Source organism: Vanessa atalanta, chromosome Z, assembly GCF_905147765.1.
Source record: "Vanessa atalanta chromosome Z, ilVanAtal1.2, whole genome shotgun sequence".
NCBI lineage: Eukaryota > Metazoa > Arthropoda > Insecta > Lepidoptera > Nymphalidae > Vanessa > Vanessa atalanta.
Genome location: NC_061902.1, coordinates 9,546,339 through 9,564,482, shown reverse-complemented (window position 1 = coordinate 9,564,482; position 18,144 = coordinate 9,546,339). Strand labels below are relative to the sequence as shown.

At 31.8% G+C, this 18,144-nt stretch overlaps 2 protein-coding genes across 3 annotated transcripts in view; one reads left to right on the top strand and one right to left on the bottom strand.

Moving 5' to 3' along the window:
* The window catches only part of LOC125076013 (frequenin-1), a 172,477-nt gene that overhangs the window by 91,974 nt on the left and 62,359 nt on the right, over positions 1 to 18,144 (top strand). The window lies entirely within an intron of this gene.
* Positions 13,914 to 16,187, bottom strand: LOC125076012 (keratin, type I cytoskeletal 9-like). The gene is made up of 2 exons (XM_047687932.1): positions 16,062 to 16,187; positions 13,914 to 15,174 (listed from the first exon to the last, which is right to left on the bottom strand). Exons 1-2 carry the CDS (start codon positions 16,074 to 16,076, stop codon positions 14,242 to 14,244), a joined length of 948 nt encoding a protein of 315 aa, XP_047543888.1. The 5' UTR covers positions 16,077 to 16,187; the 3' UTR covers positions 13,914 to 14,241.

Below are 18,144 nucleotides of genomic sequence, written 5' to 3'. Positions count from 1 at the left end.
GCGAATAATATTGGAAAACAAAACATTTATCTTTTACTAGCTGAATTTATTTTCGAAGTCCTCGTATATTAAATAATGCTTTACTATTAATTCAATTTAATTTTAAATTTTACAAATGGAATATATATAATCTTTAGTTAAGACTTATGTATTGAATATTCTACTTTATGCTGCGTCATCAATGTATTAGAACTCCTCATATCCTCCATAACTGAATTATTTATCCAACGTAATATGGTACTGTATAGCGACGTAATTTAAATATTTTTCAAAGCAAATTACAACGAAAAACATTTGTTCTCTTGTGCCGATTCAAGAAATACTTACAAAATAAATGAGCCATGATTGTTAAGCTTTAATTAATAATTAAGGAGAGGTCGCCATTATAAGAGGCTTAAGCCCTTAATAATGATACGCTAATGTATAATAAGTAAGCTTATAAATAAGCAATCAGTAGCCGTTTTGACTTTTTAAATAATTACGTTATTAATATAAGTATATAAGGACTTAAATCTAACCACGAGATAAATTACATGACGTTTAGCTTTATTCAAAACGAATGTAGTTCATGAATGCTCATTACGATATCTTTAGACGAACTCAACTTGATTAGTGAGTGATTATTTTATTACTAAACTACTACTATAATAATCTTTTCTTCTTTCGTTTCTTAAAACAATAATGAGATCAAGAAAGAAATCACTGTTTTTCACACATTACAAACAACGTTATGAGGCTGAGTCGTGATATTTGGATATAAATAAAATAAAATTCACAATAATCTTTTCGTTTCCATTTAACTCATTCCTCAATCAGAAATCTAGCAGATATTTTTATATATTATTCTTCATTTACGAAACGAAATCTTCGATGGACCAGCGGTTATACGTGAATCTTGAAAAAATTCAAGAAATTCAATTGTGTTTATAATTCACATTATGCTCAATGACAAAAGGATATATTGTGAAGAAAATTCCGTGTTCCAAATAATAATCTGCTACACACGTATCCAAAGAGCCGCATTAGACCGGCGTGGTTTAATAAGCTCCGTTCCTTCTTTTCAAGAGATTATCCATCAGTAGGATATTTACAGTTGAAATTACTTTATAAATGTAATTAAAACTGATGTTTAAACGTATTTTTTTTTTCTGTATACATATACAATATTACTAAGTGTATATTTTATACATTCCATTTCGGTTGTATTTCCATATTACTGGGAACCACACTTGAGACAGAATAATTTAGTAGGAGCAAAATAATTTACTGGACTTTAGCTTGATAACTGTGGTGTTTATACCATATCTGTCTGTTCGTAATTTATTCGTCCTCATTTTATACTATATGAATGTATATCCTCTTAGTAATATTAATAAAATGTATTCATTAATACGACTGGTACTATTGCCTGCTCTGAACACGCGGGTGGGTTAATTTTCTCCTAGAATTTCTTGCCACCATTCCTCTTCGAAATTTTTACGAAAGTTATTATTTTATTATTGATCAGATTACGTTAATAATAACTTGTTCATTTAACAACTTTTGTAAATTTGATGAATGTAATTTGTATGAAGTACGTCTTGCTGTGCTTAAGTATTTCTTGCTGGATTTGCTCGGAAATCTGCATTCTGGTTGACATTACTGGTTGACTTTAAATTGAACCTAACAAACCACAAATTAAAAGTACTCAAGAGAGCCCTTTTGTAAAGATAAATACACTTGATTAAAAACAAACACGTTGACGACAACGTGCCAAAATAATTTGTCCTCGCCGAGAAGAACCGGAGTCGCCAATCAGTCTGTGAAAACATTTACGTGATAAAAACGTTTCCTCGTACGAAAATACCGAAAGGGATTTAACTACATTTTCAATGCTATGTTTATTAAAGCCGACGAATTCGATTATAAGCCAATATACATGAAAACATAATTAATTCGTTGCCGTGTCAATATTTTGTCAAATATAATACAATATACTACGTATAATAAAAAATTTAGGAGTTAGTATTTCTGTACTTTCATACTGGAAAAATGATAATTTGATTGCGCATAATGGTCTATGTAATTTAATCTTTGAAAAAGAGTTATTACTGACTTTCTTACTGATTCCTCTCGATAAAATCCACATCCACACTGAGTGAATTTAAAAAATTCTTGTAAAATATTTATTCAAAATTGCTCGTAAAAACCTTATTATTTGTGGTATATTTTGATATGGCAACATTTTTTTAATAATGAACACTTTATATGTGACTGACAATTTATTTTATACAAGCTAATACCTAACATGTATGTCAATTCGACAAAGCCTCGCGCCACACCTCCTGTTAGGTGATGGTATTCTGCCAGAAAGCGGCACGCAATTGCCAACAAACTGTACAAAGTTTTAACTTGATCGGGCACGGTACGTGAACACTTAAAATACGAACAAAAATAAGAATTCCATTTCCATTTATCATTCTAAATTTAAAAATACAAAATAGTTATAATAGTATTTAACATCCAATAAAGCTATAACAAATATTTTCTTTATATTAAAACCTTGAAGTGGATGATGGTATATAATCAAAATAATTTTTAACGTATTACAAAATATTATAATTTATAATCTTATCATAATTATATACTGGTACAAAATTATATGTCAGCCAATATTTTGATATTAGTATTTTAACGTTTTTCGCGTACTCGATCCTCGAGGGTGTCGTAATAAACAAACATGTCACGTAGAGATCTAAAGCGAGCATAGAAACAAAAACTAGAAGTTGTAATTGCTTTTATCTTAACAATGAAACAAAATAAAAATCATTCGAAAAACAATTTAGGAATATCTTTTAAAGTTTTAACCTTTTTTATTACAATACAAGTAGTACATATCTTACTAACACGAAGCTTAAAACCTTATCGTGAATTATTTATATTTGATGTATGCTATGTAGATAATCATACTTTAATATTAAAACGACTCAAGATATGTATGCAAAAAGACAAACTTCTGTTGTCGAGATCTTTAAGTTCAATGTCACCATTACAAAGAACGGAGACGAGTGGATAGAACACGTGATTCTTAATCGAGGGTCACGAGTTTTGATCCAGACAAGCGCTATTGTGTTTGTATTCTCGTGTTCATATGTGAAGGAAAGCTAAGGAAGAACACTTGATATCTATACGTGTACAAATTCTGTCACTTCTGTATTTACCAGGCTGTTCATTTATTATACATAACATTTCTATTTAAATATTCATAGGTATACATATTGACATATATAACTATAATACGAACCAAAAACTAGAAGCCTGTTTTAATTAGAGTCTCGTAAAGATTATCAATAATTAATTGTCATTTCTACGTTACAGTAAACTGTGTATTGAACACGTAGTTATCCTTGTAAGTAAATTGTCGTTCTGAACTTTTACTCAGATCATTTTGAATAAACACAACATTAAAAGGCAGATGAAAGCACACAATTTCTAGCTCTCGACGTCTTTAATATTTTTAAACTTATAAAAAGACATCCTACCGGTGTGCTGCACCCATTTAATGGTTTTCCACGAATACGGTACGAATTCTATTTACTTCCATATTGAAGATAGCTAGCTTTTTAAAGTTGTGTTTCGTAAGATGTGACTTTGTCAAGGTGGTCTGTCAACCTTGACTAGCCCTTGCACTACTGGATATTTTTTACTGCATTAATCGTGCTACACGTTAAATCTGTATGTAACACTTGCTATTTTTACATATCCTTGCTGAATAAACCTAGCAGAAATATCCTTGGGTCGTGTAACAGGATGTATTAGCACTGGGTAGACCACTTGGGAACTCGTGGGATTCGCTTGGCCTATAGTTGATAATATTAGTACATGTTTATACCTTTATTTACAACAACATAACATTAACAGCCTGCCATTTTCCCGCTGCTGGGCTAAAGCCTCCTCTCCATTTGAGGAGAAGGTTCGGAACATATTCCACCTGCTCTAATGCGGGTTGGTGGATACACATTTGATATAATTTCGTTAAAATTAAACACAATAAAGACTTCTGTCTTTTTTTCGTCAAAATTAAAAACAACAAAACATGCAGGTTTCCTCACGATATTTACATCCACCGCCAAGCACGAGATGAATTATAAACACAAATTAATCACATGAAAATTCAGTGGTGCTTACCTGAGTTTGAATCCGCAATCATCGGATAAGTTAGCGTTCTAACCACTGGACCAACTCATCGATTTATTTAAATGTTTCGAATTTTATTTGTTAGTTGCTACACGAGCTTAAATATACATACGAAGTCATGATGTATTGTTATATATTTATGACAGCGTAGGACGAATCTTTAGAAAGAAAGAAAGATAAAATAGTGTTACTACGAAATAAACGAAACAAAGATAGCTGTTATAAGTTTAATATTTAAAAAAAATGAGTTAACTAAAGGACATATGAGATTACGACGTACGAGATTAATGAATAAATGAGTATTTGCTTTATTGAATTTATGAGAACGGTAACCAAAAGTTCGTAGCTCCTATCCTTTACATTTTGGCGCAGCATTTTCCCATTAATATCAGTTTCGTCGAGAATTAATGGTCGACTAGTTCACATCCACCATCCTATGTATATGCCTCGTCAGAGGATCGAACTCCGACGGATGCGATGAAATTATATCCCTATTTAAATGTTAACTTGGACTTATTTTCTACGATTCTTTAATTAATGTTCACTTGGTAGCTTTGTATGAGCCTCTCTGGATAAGTTTCCACCCATTAATTATACATTCTACCGATAAACACCAAATCTTAGTCCTCTTGTGTTCCGTTTTGAAGAGAGAGTTAGCTGGCGTCATTACAGGACATAACATCTTAGTTTCCAAGTTTTGTGGCACATTGATGATACGAGTAATATTTCCTACAGTGTCATTGCATATAAACCGTGGTGTCCATCATCAGGAGTCCATTTAGGGTAAATATAGAGGAGGTATAAAATATCATTAAAGATATATTTTTTATTATAAAATTATAATACGCTTAACACCGTAATATATAATATGTTTGTTTAGGAACTTTTTACTTTTGGGAATAATAAGAAGTGTGCACAAAAGTTTTACTAGAACTTTCGCTCTGAACAATTGTGAGCAACTTCTAAAATGTTAATCCGCGTGGAGAAAAACAATACCGCAAAATGTTCTATTCATTGTAATAAAAACTATATCCTTAATTGAATAAAGTTATTTCTTCTTTTTAAAATACGACATAGATTATTATTTATCTTAATAAAATTTGGCAACTCCAACGAACTCCTTCAACACTCCAAATTTATATAACACTTACTTAATTATTTTATTCGACAGAATTTCGAACTGGGCGACTTTCAAACCCTACTGCTTACGACTAATATGAAATTAAGATCCTAAAAAAGGGGATTTGTATCTGATTATAAAGGATTATTTTATGTATGAGCCAAGATGACTCAGTGGCTAGAACACGTGAATATTTTTGGTTAGAATTTGCAGGGTCAACTCCGAGCACGCTGATACGACATTATTTAGCGTTAGCCCCGTAGTGGGCTATATAAAATTACACTTGATTCTGACTTTGATGTACTTCATTGGATGGCAACAGTAATGTCTCCTTGGAGATACAATATAAATAAATTAATAATAATACCGCTATATATTCTTAATCAAATGGCGCCAGGACAAAACAAATACAGGCATTTGCCTGTCAAATACACCGACTTGCGTGTTTTCAAGTATCATTTTACAATTCCAATACTTCGTCCATGGTTGCCCGCGGCATTTTAACATCTATATATTTTACCCTGAATCACCTCTTTTCAACTCATCAGAAAAGCTCTTAGAACATAATAACCGAGAGGGAACCGCGAGAACAAGTAGAAACAGGGCAATCCTTCTAAGACTCTTAAATTGTCACTTAACGTACGCGTGCCTAGAGGCCCTCTGAACGTTTTTATTCTTAAGACTATTCTGGAATTCTGTTTTCGAAAAATATTGATTGCGGTAAATAATTAGCGCCAAACAAAAAGTCTTTAGAACAACAGATAACGATCGGCACAACGCTACGAACGAACGCTAACAGGCGCTCTATTGCTCGCTTTGTTTTAATCAATGCTGTAATTACTTTTCTTTCTCACTTATGTAATGTAAATAGAACTTTTAACTAGTTCATATTTGATCCAATACATAATATAATAATAATAATAGTCGTTTCGTTCTATTAATATTGGAACACTTAAACGATAGCAGTCGAGTTTTTGTGTATGCTAAATACCTTACCTCAATCACAAATGTAAACTTCATATAAATTTTGATAAATCTTAAATCTTAACCGAAATATACATATTTTAATAGCTTTACATAGTATAAATACCTTACATTACCCATCGGAATTTAATGCGGTTTTCATAAATAAACAGAGCTAACCAAGATAAAAGTTTATATATATATAATACATGCATAATATGGTATAAATAACCAAGAATATCAACTTTCTAGGCAAGAAAAATAAGGATATTTTTCTTTCTTAAAATTTAGAAAAGCCAGGCACTGTGGCTAGCATATTATAAAATAAATATTTATAGTCAAAAGTAAGAGTAACTTCATTGATATGAAATATATCATGTCATAAATAACAACAAAACCTAAGAAGTTACAATTTCTAAAGTAACTAACTAAATATACAAAAAACACAAAATATATAATTAAAGACATTTTACCAGTAGCCGAAGATAAAACTGAGTTCAACCCCAACATTAATTATTCTACTTTAACAAATCATAAAATAGACCTTTATATGTAAAAATATTAAGTTCAATACAAGTTACTTGACCCGATTTCTTTTAACTGCTGTAGCAGAACACGCATCCCATGCTTAACGAGTGTTGAACAAACAGCCGACAATGGTTTAACAGGTAACTAACCTAGAGAGCAATCAAGAAGCTGCCTTCTCGCTTCAATAAGCCGCATTCATTCCATACATGCACTTACAGTCAATTGGAAGTGAATAGGAAACGGAAATGATTTACATGTCGCTTTTTAACATTTTTTTTATCTCTTTACGATAATATACTAACTAATACTATTTAGCGGACGAAGTTTCATGATGAATTTGCTTTTTCTGAAAAGTAAAACGAAGCGCCTTGTACTGAACACAACTGGTCAACCGCAAATAAAACCATACTTGAAGTTTATTAATTTATTTATATCTGATATTCACTTGTATAGAGATATTTTTTATTGTGTGTTTGCTTGTGTCGAACTAATTTGTCGAAATCTCTTGTTTTTCTTGAGCATTCTGGCTAGGTACCACCCAGTCATTTTACCGCCAAACATCAATACTTAGTATTGCTTTCCGATTTGAATGTTGAGTACGCCATTGTAACTACAAACACAAGAGACATAATATCTTTGTAACCAAGATTGGTGACACATTGCCGACGTTAGGAATGGTTAATATTTATTTCAACGCCAATATCTATGAATGTTGGTAACCACTTACCATCAGTTAGACCATTTTCGCTTAACCATACCAGTAAAAAAATCCAGTACATATTATACAGTGTTAAATAAGAATACCTCAACCTTAAATGTTATATTACGTCATTAACAAACAGTTTCTATTTTGATATTTTAATTGTGTTAGATTATCTATGTTTAAAAAAATAATAGCAATGAAGTAAATATAAATGTTAGTCTTGCAAGCAATAACAGTCTCCCATTAATCACCTATTTCCCTCCGTTCGAGTGCTACAGATTTAAAATTATGACAGGTATGTTTATTATGCTATAAAAGCATCTACTGAGAACAGTTTTTATGACAGTCGCCTTCCAAGAGTTTCTTTAACACGACTATTTGTCATACTGGATGGTCATTTATTAAGACTAAATTTTACTGCAGTGTACTCCTGGATTAAATAATTAATCGTCTTTAGAGATTACCTTACGCACCTAGATTTAGATCGAGGTGAGTTAGTAACAATCGCTATCTCATTTTTTATATGACAGTATATTCGAGACTACTTATTGGTTGGGGAGTTGTGCAAACTTTGAAGGGTGAGTGAGTAATCATAGCTACAGGCACGAGGGACATAACATCCCGGTTCTCAAGGTTGGTGACGCCTTAGCGATATGAGGGATGGTAAATTTTTCGTACATCGCCAATGTCTATGGGGAGTGGTAACAACTTACCGTCAGATTGTCAATTTGGCCATCCACCAACATATATGCTATATATATATATATATATATATATATATATATATATATATATATATATATAATATGCTATAGAAATAGAATATAAGATCATAACCCATGCGTGCTTAAAATCAATGTTCTATACAAATATTTAAGCAAAAGCAAAACATTTCAGTGTGTTTTTCTCCTTTTTCGTCGACCAATGTTTTTTTTTTTGACAGCGATTTATTTAATTATATCTAAACAAAAATATTTGATACAGAATAAATGTGCTCGAAACGTGCAAAATCATATCGTATGCTTTACTCAAAATTTCAATACTAATTATGGTCGGATTTCGACCTGAGCGTACATTAGTTTGCATATTTGTATTATAGTTTCATTACAGTGCAACCGTAGCCTTAACATTTGTAAAGGCTACAATGCAGAACTGTCCAAAAAGCAGATACAACTAACTTGATAGTAATTATTGTACTCCTTTGTTTGAGTTCCTTTGACGAAGGGTTACCATAACCAGTACGAGTATCGAAACAACTTGTACTATGTTTCAGTGCATTCGAAGTTAGAAAGGACTTATACCGAGCAAATTTTGTTCTTCTTTCTACATGTCACCAAACTTTACTTATAATAAAAATACGAAGAAAGTTTATTTGTTGCTCCGAACACACTTATGTCAGGATCAACTGTCTATTTTAAAAAAAAAACATTTGTGTTGCAAATTTTATTAATCAAGAATGTAGACTATAATTAATATATATAGGATTTACAAGATCATTTGTATAATAAACATATATATATATATAGGGATCGCTGAGAAAGCGTAAGTTAGTTGAAATTTTCTGTTTATCACTTTGATTTGAAATTAAATAATCTTTATAGAGATGGTTAACCACTTCAATACAACATAAGTCACTGTCCCCAGAGGCAGACTTCCAAACTAATATCTCCCCTTTCGAAATTCGAAATTTGGTTGTAATATTTTATGAGTGATAATTCAAGTGATAATTATATATATTAATTTGAACTCCAAATTTGAAAAAAAGCTCTATGTATTGTGTAAATATAATTTATTTAATTAATATAGAAATATTTATACATGGCGTCTTATTACACTTAACATTCGTTTCCGTGTTGCAAAGTATTTCAAAATTTAAGCAGAATTAAAAACTGACTACGACAATTTACTTTTAATTTAAGCTTAGATTCTCTGTTTACATTCACGAAGCAGTTCTATATGGAAAACTTAATTTATTTATTTTATAACTTTCAACAAATTCCTACTTGAAAGTTCTAAAGAGTCTGATGTTTGGAAGTCAGATAAATTCAATACCTACCCTGTATCTGTGTATCTTGTATATAGGTGTCTCCTTTCCACGGAACTACATGAAGGATATTACAAATCTCGCCCTGTTGTATATCCAGCATGAACATAAAAAATCGAAATACATTTTACATCACTACGACACATTGTACAAATCCGTAAGAGCACTTGAATTACAAAAGCGTAACCCACTTAGACAGTGCAATTCATAACAATAAAAAACTTATTTCCTACCCCCCAGAGATATCAGACGTTATTCGTAGATTTTATTATTCGATTAGTGTTTGATATTTGAAAAAGACTCGAGTAAAATAATATAAAGTTGCTAACTTTCGATTTTATCTTAATCAGTTTTCAAGTCACGATGTTAATCGACATTTTTGTCACGAATCGGTGCACGACTTCAACGTAAAAACGCTATTACATGAATTAGGTGAAAAGAAACCAACGCTCATTTAATGTCCTTTCGTGTCAATCCTATTGTCTGACGAAAAGGACTTTACGCTGGAAATGTTTCTAAATAATATTCAAAGGCAGGTGTTTTAACGGAATCGTGGTTTCGGGTGTCTCGCAATTGGCAAATATAACGTGAGTCTGGTGTTCTATTTATGTTTCACGCGTGTGTGGATGAATAATACATGAAACACTAAAATATTTTCTTTATGTAATACATACTTTTTAGAGTGTAACCTCAGTTTTTAGTTTATATTTTTTATTTGAAATATAGATTACGAAAAATCGATTTTTAAAAATAGTATTTTTGATATATTGACTTTGAATCGCAATTGATATAATAAGATTCTTTGATCGTTTTATTTACCTCGCATAATACTGCACTGTACTACGATATTTTTGATATAAACAAAAAATCACGCCAGCCATGTGTTGTCTGTAGTATTTTATTTCAAAGTAAAAAGATTTAACTGGTTGGCAAAAATGAGACCACAAAACAAACGAAAACCGGCAGCTGTACGTGGACATGTTTGATTTTCTATCGTTAAGCGCTTTAAAGCGGCTCATTGTTTTCCCCCGCTACCGTTCTGTAAAGACGTAAAACAACATTACATTTTGGAGTTTATGTAACACGTCATCTATGTAACCGTAATCGCATATGGCATATTTATTACATGCCGTTACATTAATCGGATAACAGTTGATCAATAAATATAAACAGTAAAAACTTATGTTGACATAAAAAAAAAACATTTTCTTAGAAAGACAAAATAATTAGACAACTAGAAAAAATTTGACCGACACCAAACGCACGGGAGATATGGATCAAAATTACTGTTTATGGAATCACTTTTTAATTAATGAAAAAAATGTAAAATAAATAATACCATAGAATTTCTTTCATTACTTAAAAATATATTTTTCATATTATAATAATAGCACATACAAGGGAGCTTAGAGTGACGGCAGTGTAGCATAAAGTTATAAGAGCATCATGCCGTTTGCCGTCACGGCATACAAATCGATTTTACCCTCAAGACGTATATTGTAGGCAGATTGTTTAACTGTAAAAAATAAATATGCCGCCCATATGTTCGTTCGCCAACCAATGCCATAAAAAAACAACGAGAATGTGGAGGCTTACCAATAAATATTGTCAAATGGAAAGGAAATGTTTGAAATGGTGCTAAAGTATATGTCGAATATATTAGACATATGAGATTGTTATATAAATAACTATCAAAACTAATTGAGTATACATTAATTCAGTCTGCATTGCTGCAATAATTAAATCTAAGAACATCAAGAGTAATTCAACAAACTGTTGCTAAAATCGAGTAGATTACCTGTACATGGGCAGATAGTTGAGTAAGCTAAAGTTTCCAATCGGATTTCAAAGTCAGACAGTACATAAGTGAAATAGAATTTGTATTGACTTCAAGTGAAGCTATTAAAGTCTTAGTTAGCACCAGCGAAATGAACAAACTTAACAAGGGAAAACAGAAATTCTAACCATTCAATACTATTGTTGTCGATAATCATATTGTAAGCTCAACAATGTTGATGAACATTTCACAATTATATCTTTGATTTCATAGTAATGCCAAAATACATTTATAAATATTTTGTAATATATTTACTCGGTGGAAGGACTTTGAACTCACTCATCAGATACCATCACCGCCAAACAGTAAGAAAATTAAAATGATATTCCGTTTGAAGGCTGAGTGAGCAAGCCTAACTAGAGGCAAAAGGGACTTTATCATTCGCGACGTAAGTAAAAGTTAGTATTTATTTTATAGGCGGCGTTGACCACTTACCAGCTGATGACCAATTTGCTCTTCGTTGTATCAATGAAATCAAACCCCGAAGCTAAAGTACCAACTAACAAACGCAAAAAACCAAACCCATCGTTTCGATTTTTATTATTTATTGAAATAAATTAAGTTAATAATTCGTATACAAATTTGTGTTTACTTAGTTGAATAAAACCAACTTAAAAATTAAATGTATGATTTACAAACGAGTCTTAATAAAGTATTACAACGTGTTAGCGTATTACGTAAGCAAATGAAAGATATATAATTTACGTAACTTTAAATGTATTTCTTTATTCAAAACCATAAAATCGTTCGTAATAAGGTTTTTGATGAATAAACCTTTTTTATATTTGCAATAAATATTCTGTGAAACGAGCTTGCGAATATTTTTACATTGTTGTTAATATGTTAATATTAAGAGATAATATATAATACAATTTATATGTATATTATTTCACAAGTGATCTTTAGCTTCGGCTTTCTTTGATAATATTCGTCTACTTAGAGCTTCATCGTCATGACAACATACAATTATTACTTGTCCAAATATAAAAGAGCATTTAAACAAGGTTATATTTCTCTGGTCAATTGTTGGTCGAAAGGTTGGTCTAAATCATTCATTGCTTACAAAAATATAACATACATTGATTCGTGAGATAAATGAGACTCAGCAGGATGATACCTTGTCTTAATACAATAAAATAAGCCCGACTCTTGTCGCATAAGATGTGAAACATCCAATATATCACCGTAGTATTAAGTAACATTATATAATATATATAACATTATATCCTCTCGAAAATAGGATGGTACGATCTGACGGCTAACTCAAATACCACCCGCGCTCATTGGTCAAATCAAATCTTCACGAAATCACAGCAGGAATGCCAGAGGAAAGATATTACACAATTATGACGTGTGTTGTCTTTAGCAGTATGAACATAAACTCTATTGTTAATGTTTCCCTTTGAATGTGAGTATGTGTATCAAAGTATCTGAGTGTGTGTGAAAATGTCTGTAATGTCGTTTTTATTGTATTTCTTATGCATATCTCCAAACCTTAACTGCCAAATATCATAGCACTCCTTCCGCGTAAATTTATTACATTTTTAATAAATGCACATTTGTTGGTTCGTGTATCATATAGATTAATTATTAGTATTGAAACATGAAACTACTTGAAACATGATAGTACATGTACATGGACGACGAATAAATAAAATTAAGTCATTAATTGAGTTCATATAATATATTACCTACTATTTAACAAAATATTTTTATGAGATATTTATTTTACGGAACATACTGGAATTGTTCCGCAAATATAGAATTTGTGTCCGAAAATATTTACTTGTCATGTTTATTTATTTATTTTAAATGCTTAGTTTTATATTTTATATAAAATAAATATATATAAATTAACTAACTGATAATAAGTAATGAAACAAAATATAAGCAATTATAGGCTTCATTAGCTCGAATATCGCTTAAAATGCTTGTTTAAATAGAAGATGTTTTTGCTTATTACGAAGTTACGAAGAATCAAAATTTATTTTGTAGAAATTAAACTTATAATATCGATACCAAATTTTAGTGTTTATTTTAATCTGCCAATTTCAATAATAATCACAATATAGTTGCAACATTTTTTACGACTTGAGGTCGATAAAAGAATAAGCAAACTACACGTAAATTGAAATGTCTATTACGTATGAAAATTAGGTTTATTAGAGCTACGATACTATTGACTTGATCCATTAAACCGGTCGCTGATTGGAACCGCAATGCCAATTTTACGAGAATGCTTGCTACAAGAATGCTATACGCCTCTCACCTCCCAAATATATTGCTTTCAAATAATGATGCAACTCCCTGTACTTTAAATATAATATTACTCGTAATATTCACACATCGATAACATGAATATCGATCAAGGCCTGGAAAGACGACTTTCGAATTTCTACAGACCGCCTTCAGTCTCGCCAAGACAACCTTTCACGACTACTTTCAGTCGTAACGCAACGTTCGAACTTCCCATTATGTCAAATTAGGCATTATAAAACAAACAAGATTGCTTCATACATTTTTTTATTATTAAAAATAAAAAGCTATTTATAATACATAAACATAACAGTCGCAGTAAATACTTAAATTTGAACAACATTAACACTGTGCACTAATAACGAGTAAACATGATAGGCGATAATGAGACAAAACAACATTTTACTTAAGCTATGTGGTAGAACATTTACATCATCTACGGGTGAACGCGGAGAGATGACTATATACAATACGTTCAAACGCAGACGGCCAAATAAGTTTTTTTATTTTTTATTTTAGCATTATTTAAAATATTGTTTAAATTATTTTTTTCGCTCAGCAATAAATACAGTAAACAGTTGTTGTATCCTACCACCTAACTTAATCGTTATAGCTTAGTGAAGGGGACCAGCAACATGACCAGGGGGACCGTATTGTGAGCTAGTTGCACCACCATGTCCACTGATGGATCCGCTTGCATCACCACCGCTAGCTCCAAAGTCAGAGGAGATTTCAGCTCCACCATGGCTACCAGCGCCGATTAGGGATGAGCTATCGATACCGGAACTTCCGCTAATATCAGCACTGCCAATACCACCGCTGATTGAACCACCTTCGAATGAACCACCTCCGATAGAACCACCTCCAATAGAACCGCCGCTGATATCACCACCACCGATAGCACCACCGCCAATACCAGAAGACTCCTTCTGTGTCTGGTATTTGATGAAGTATACTTCGGGTTTGGAAGGTTGAGTAGGCGCAAGTGTGGGAATAACGATATCAGGTTGTTCTTCGGGCTTCTTAACCAAAACGTATACAAGAGTTTTCTCTTCGTTTTGTTGTTGAACGGGAATGATAGGAGCAACAGGAGTGGGTGGAGTTGGAGCCTTGATAAAGATGATCTTGTAGTGTTTCTGGGGAGGAGCCACAGGAGTGATGCGGGGAAGTCTCTGCTCTTGGGGTTCTGGTGGAGGAACGTGAACGTAAATGTGCTTCTGTACGAGTGGGGCGCCAGAGAATCCACCAGAGATTCCTGAGAATCCAGCATCACCAGCGAAACCACTGCTCAATCCGCTGCTAAGTCCACCGCTGAGTCCTCCGCTAAATCCACCACTCAGGCTGCTACTGGAGAACGAAATTCCACCAGAAGATTGACCACCGCCCAATGATAATCCACCAGAAGAGTGACCTCCTAAGGAAAGCCCGCTTGAATGACCTCCACCGAGTCCAAGAGAAGGAGTTCCATAGCTGCTAGAAGGAGCCGAGTAGCTGTATCCTACGGGAGGTTCAGGGCGGCCATAGGCCAACGCCACACAGGCGAGTACCTTTAAAAGGAGAAAAACAAATTAAATATATCAAAATGTTAAGTATCCTCATCCATCTTCTTTAATAATTGTAAGAAGATTGATGAATCAATGTCAAAAGGGACAAGATTTTGGCTAATCGAGCAATATAAATTGACAAGAATTACTTAATATCGTTGTATACTGTCCATGGAAAATAAATTTGGCAATGTTATAGATTTTATCTAACCCATCAAATGAATACATAGTATAAGGAGCTGTTACATCACGTCGGTGCTTTTAGTGAACCGAATTACGCAACGATCAATATTAGTAAGAACAGACACAGAATTCAGATTACCACGAGTGATACATTGTGTGTTAATATGAGTACATTGTGTTTTAAGTTGCAAGTGAAAGACTCGGTAAATTAACATTGTACTTATACTGAATATAAACAACCAATGCTGTTATATTAACATATGAAATGTTCTCTTTTCAAAACGATTTATTTTTTAATTTTAAAAAGTATTTACTTTTTAAAATTCTTTTAGTGAAAATATTTCTCTAATCTACTTAAACTTGAACTTGATGAATTTATGAATAAAAAAAGTTCAATGCTTGTTACAACTATCAGTTATCACACATTTTACATTTCTTTTTCACTTTTCTAGAGAAAGAGTGTCATTATTTCACTCCCTAGAACACATTCACAAAATGTTACCAAACACAATTTGGCACTACAATCCATGATCCATTATCGTTTATTCACTGATCACTGCACTTAAAACTCACATAATACCTGTAATGCATATATGACTATAATAAAACAACATAAAAGTATCAAATCGCATGTGCCAAAGAGTATTGAGTAATACTAAAAAGAACAAAATATTTTTTTTATATTATGATGACGCGAGCAAACTTACCACGAAAGCGCGCATATTGTGCGTGGCTGAAACGGCTCTGACTTAGGAGGACTTCGCTGCTACGGCTTAAATATCACTGGTAAGAACAACCCCACTATTTGGAGATGTTCCCTTGTGAGTGAGCTCGTGTTAACTGATGTCATTCGCCACACCGACCCGCGCTTAAATACTAAACTGCTCATCTCGTCAGAACACTCCATCCCTACGAGCATTTCACTTGGTAACGTGCAACTATCGTCATTATTTAACAAGTATACGGTCCTTTCTTTTCGACGAGGTTCGTTTGTTAGCGCGCTCGCATTCGATACGGTGCCTTAGCGTCCACCACTCGCCTCCAAGCTGTGACTTGCTCGTAGGTGATTATTGATACGGTTCATATTAGCTCGTACACATTCACCGTATTAAAACACTGACGAAATATCGATATTTTTTTTTCTGAAAGATGCTCTTTTGTTTTGATAGTAGAGAATGTTCGTATTTTACCTTCTAATATGTTGAGCGGTAATAGAATTCGTAACGCAGTATTCACGTGCATTTGGCATATTTTTAATAATATTGATAAAGTACTTGTTGTTAAATAAACGAATGTATAGACTATAGACATGAAAATATATTACGCATTTCTTTACAAAATAAATCATGTTAAGCTTTATTTTTTATTTTTTTTCGAATATATTTTGTACCATCGACGAATTCAAAAATCAATTAAACATCGGCAATATACTAAATAAATATAAATACTGTCTTAAAACACAAAAAAATCAACTATAACAGTAGTTAGTAGTTTTATACTTATAAAACAATATAAAGGAACATATGTACATTCTGAGCGATGCATAAACGAACTGAGAATCAAATAAAAGAAATAAAAAAAACTACTAATTAATTCAAGTTTATAATAAATGTACTAAACAATATTAAAATAAAAATGCAATAAACCAACGGAACCATGCTTAAATATTCATTGTGCTGCCTGTTTTAAATGCTTCCAAAATTATAAAACAATTTGTAAATACATAATATACATCCAGTTAGGATGTATAGATAATTACTTTATTCAACATAAGACAATGAATCACACGATAAAAAAAAATATATAAGCTTTGGCTTGAACTATAAATGCCTAAATAATAAATCTATTATGTTAAAGTTTTTTTTAATGTTACTATACATCCACGGATTAAACTGATGAGATACATTTCATATATACATAATAAATTAAATAGTTTAAGCGATATTAATTATTGATTTAGATTTTTTAAATATTTTAGATTCTTGACCTCGAATAAAGGTCGGTCGGATATTCTGTTCCGAATGCATTATAACTAATACTAGTATATACACAAATATATTGAAATGTGTCAATAATAATACGAAACGTATTATTACATTTAAAAAAAAATATATTTTATTTTACCGCAACATTAACAAAACTCCCAGGCAGTAAACCATAAGATTATTTTCATATGAAATAAGAAATTGTACTTTTATTAAAATATACAAATTATTTTGCAATTCGTTTGGTATTTTATTATAATTCATTCGTACGGGTCGATGTACGGAGATGTTTCTCATTTATTCATAAAAATGTATTAACGAAGATAGTAAACATTTGTTTGTAACGCTACACTAATCACTACATCGTATAAAACAAAGTCGCTTCCCGCTTCTTTATCTTATTCTCTTATCTAAAACTACGAAACGAGTGCGATTTTTTTTAAGGGAGATTCAAAAGGAAGTTTTATATGTATAATACATGCATATTATACTAAAGAAACAATGATAATTTTAGAAAATACTAAAGTGATATCGTACATAAAGGCATTTTTTGTGCTTACATTGCAAACGCTGGTTAAACCCTACGAGATAGATCAAAATAATGTACTACAGTATGGTATACCTTAAACATTTCTACAAAATAGTCCGTGATGGTATATGTCTAACTCTTAGGGATAACTCACAATAACTATTTTTTATCCTTTACTTTTTACGAGAAATAATGGCTTATTTACAAAGCAATTTTAAGCATTAATCCTTAACCAATTAAGTACCTTAAATGCACTGAGCATTTAATATAGATCAA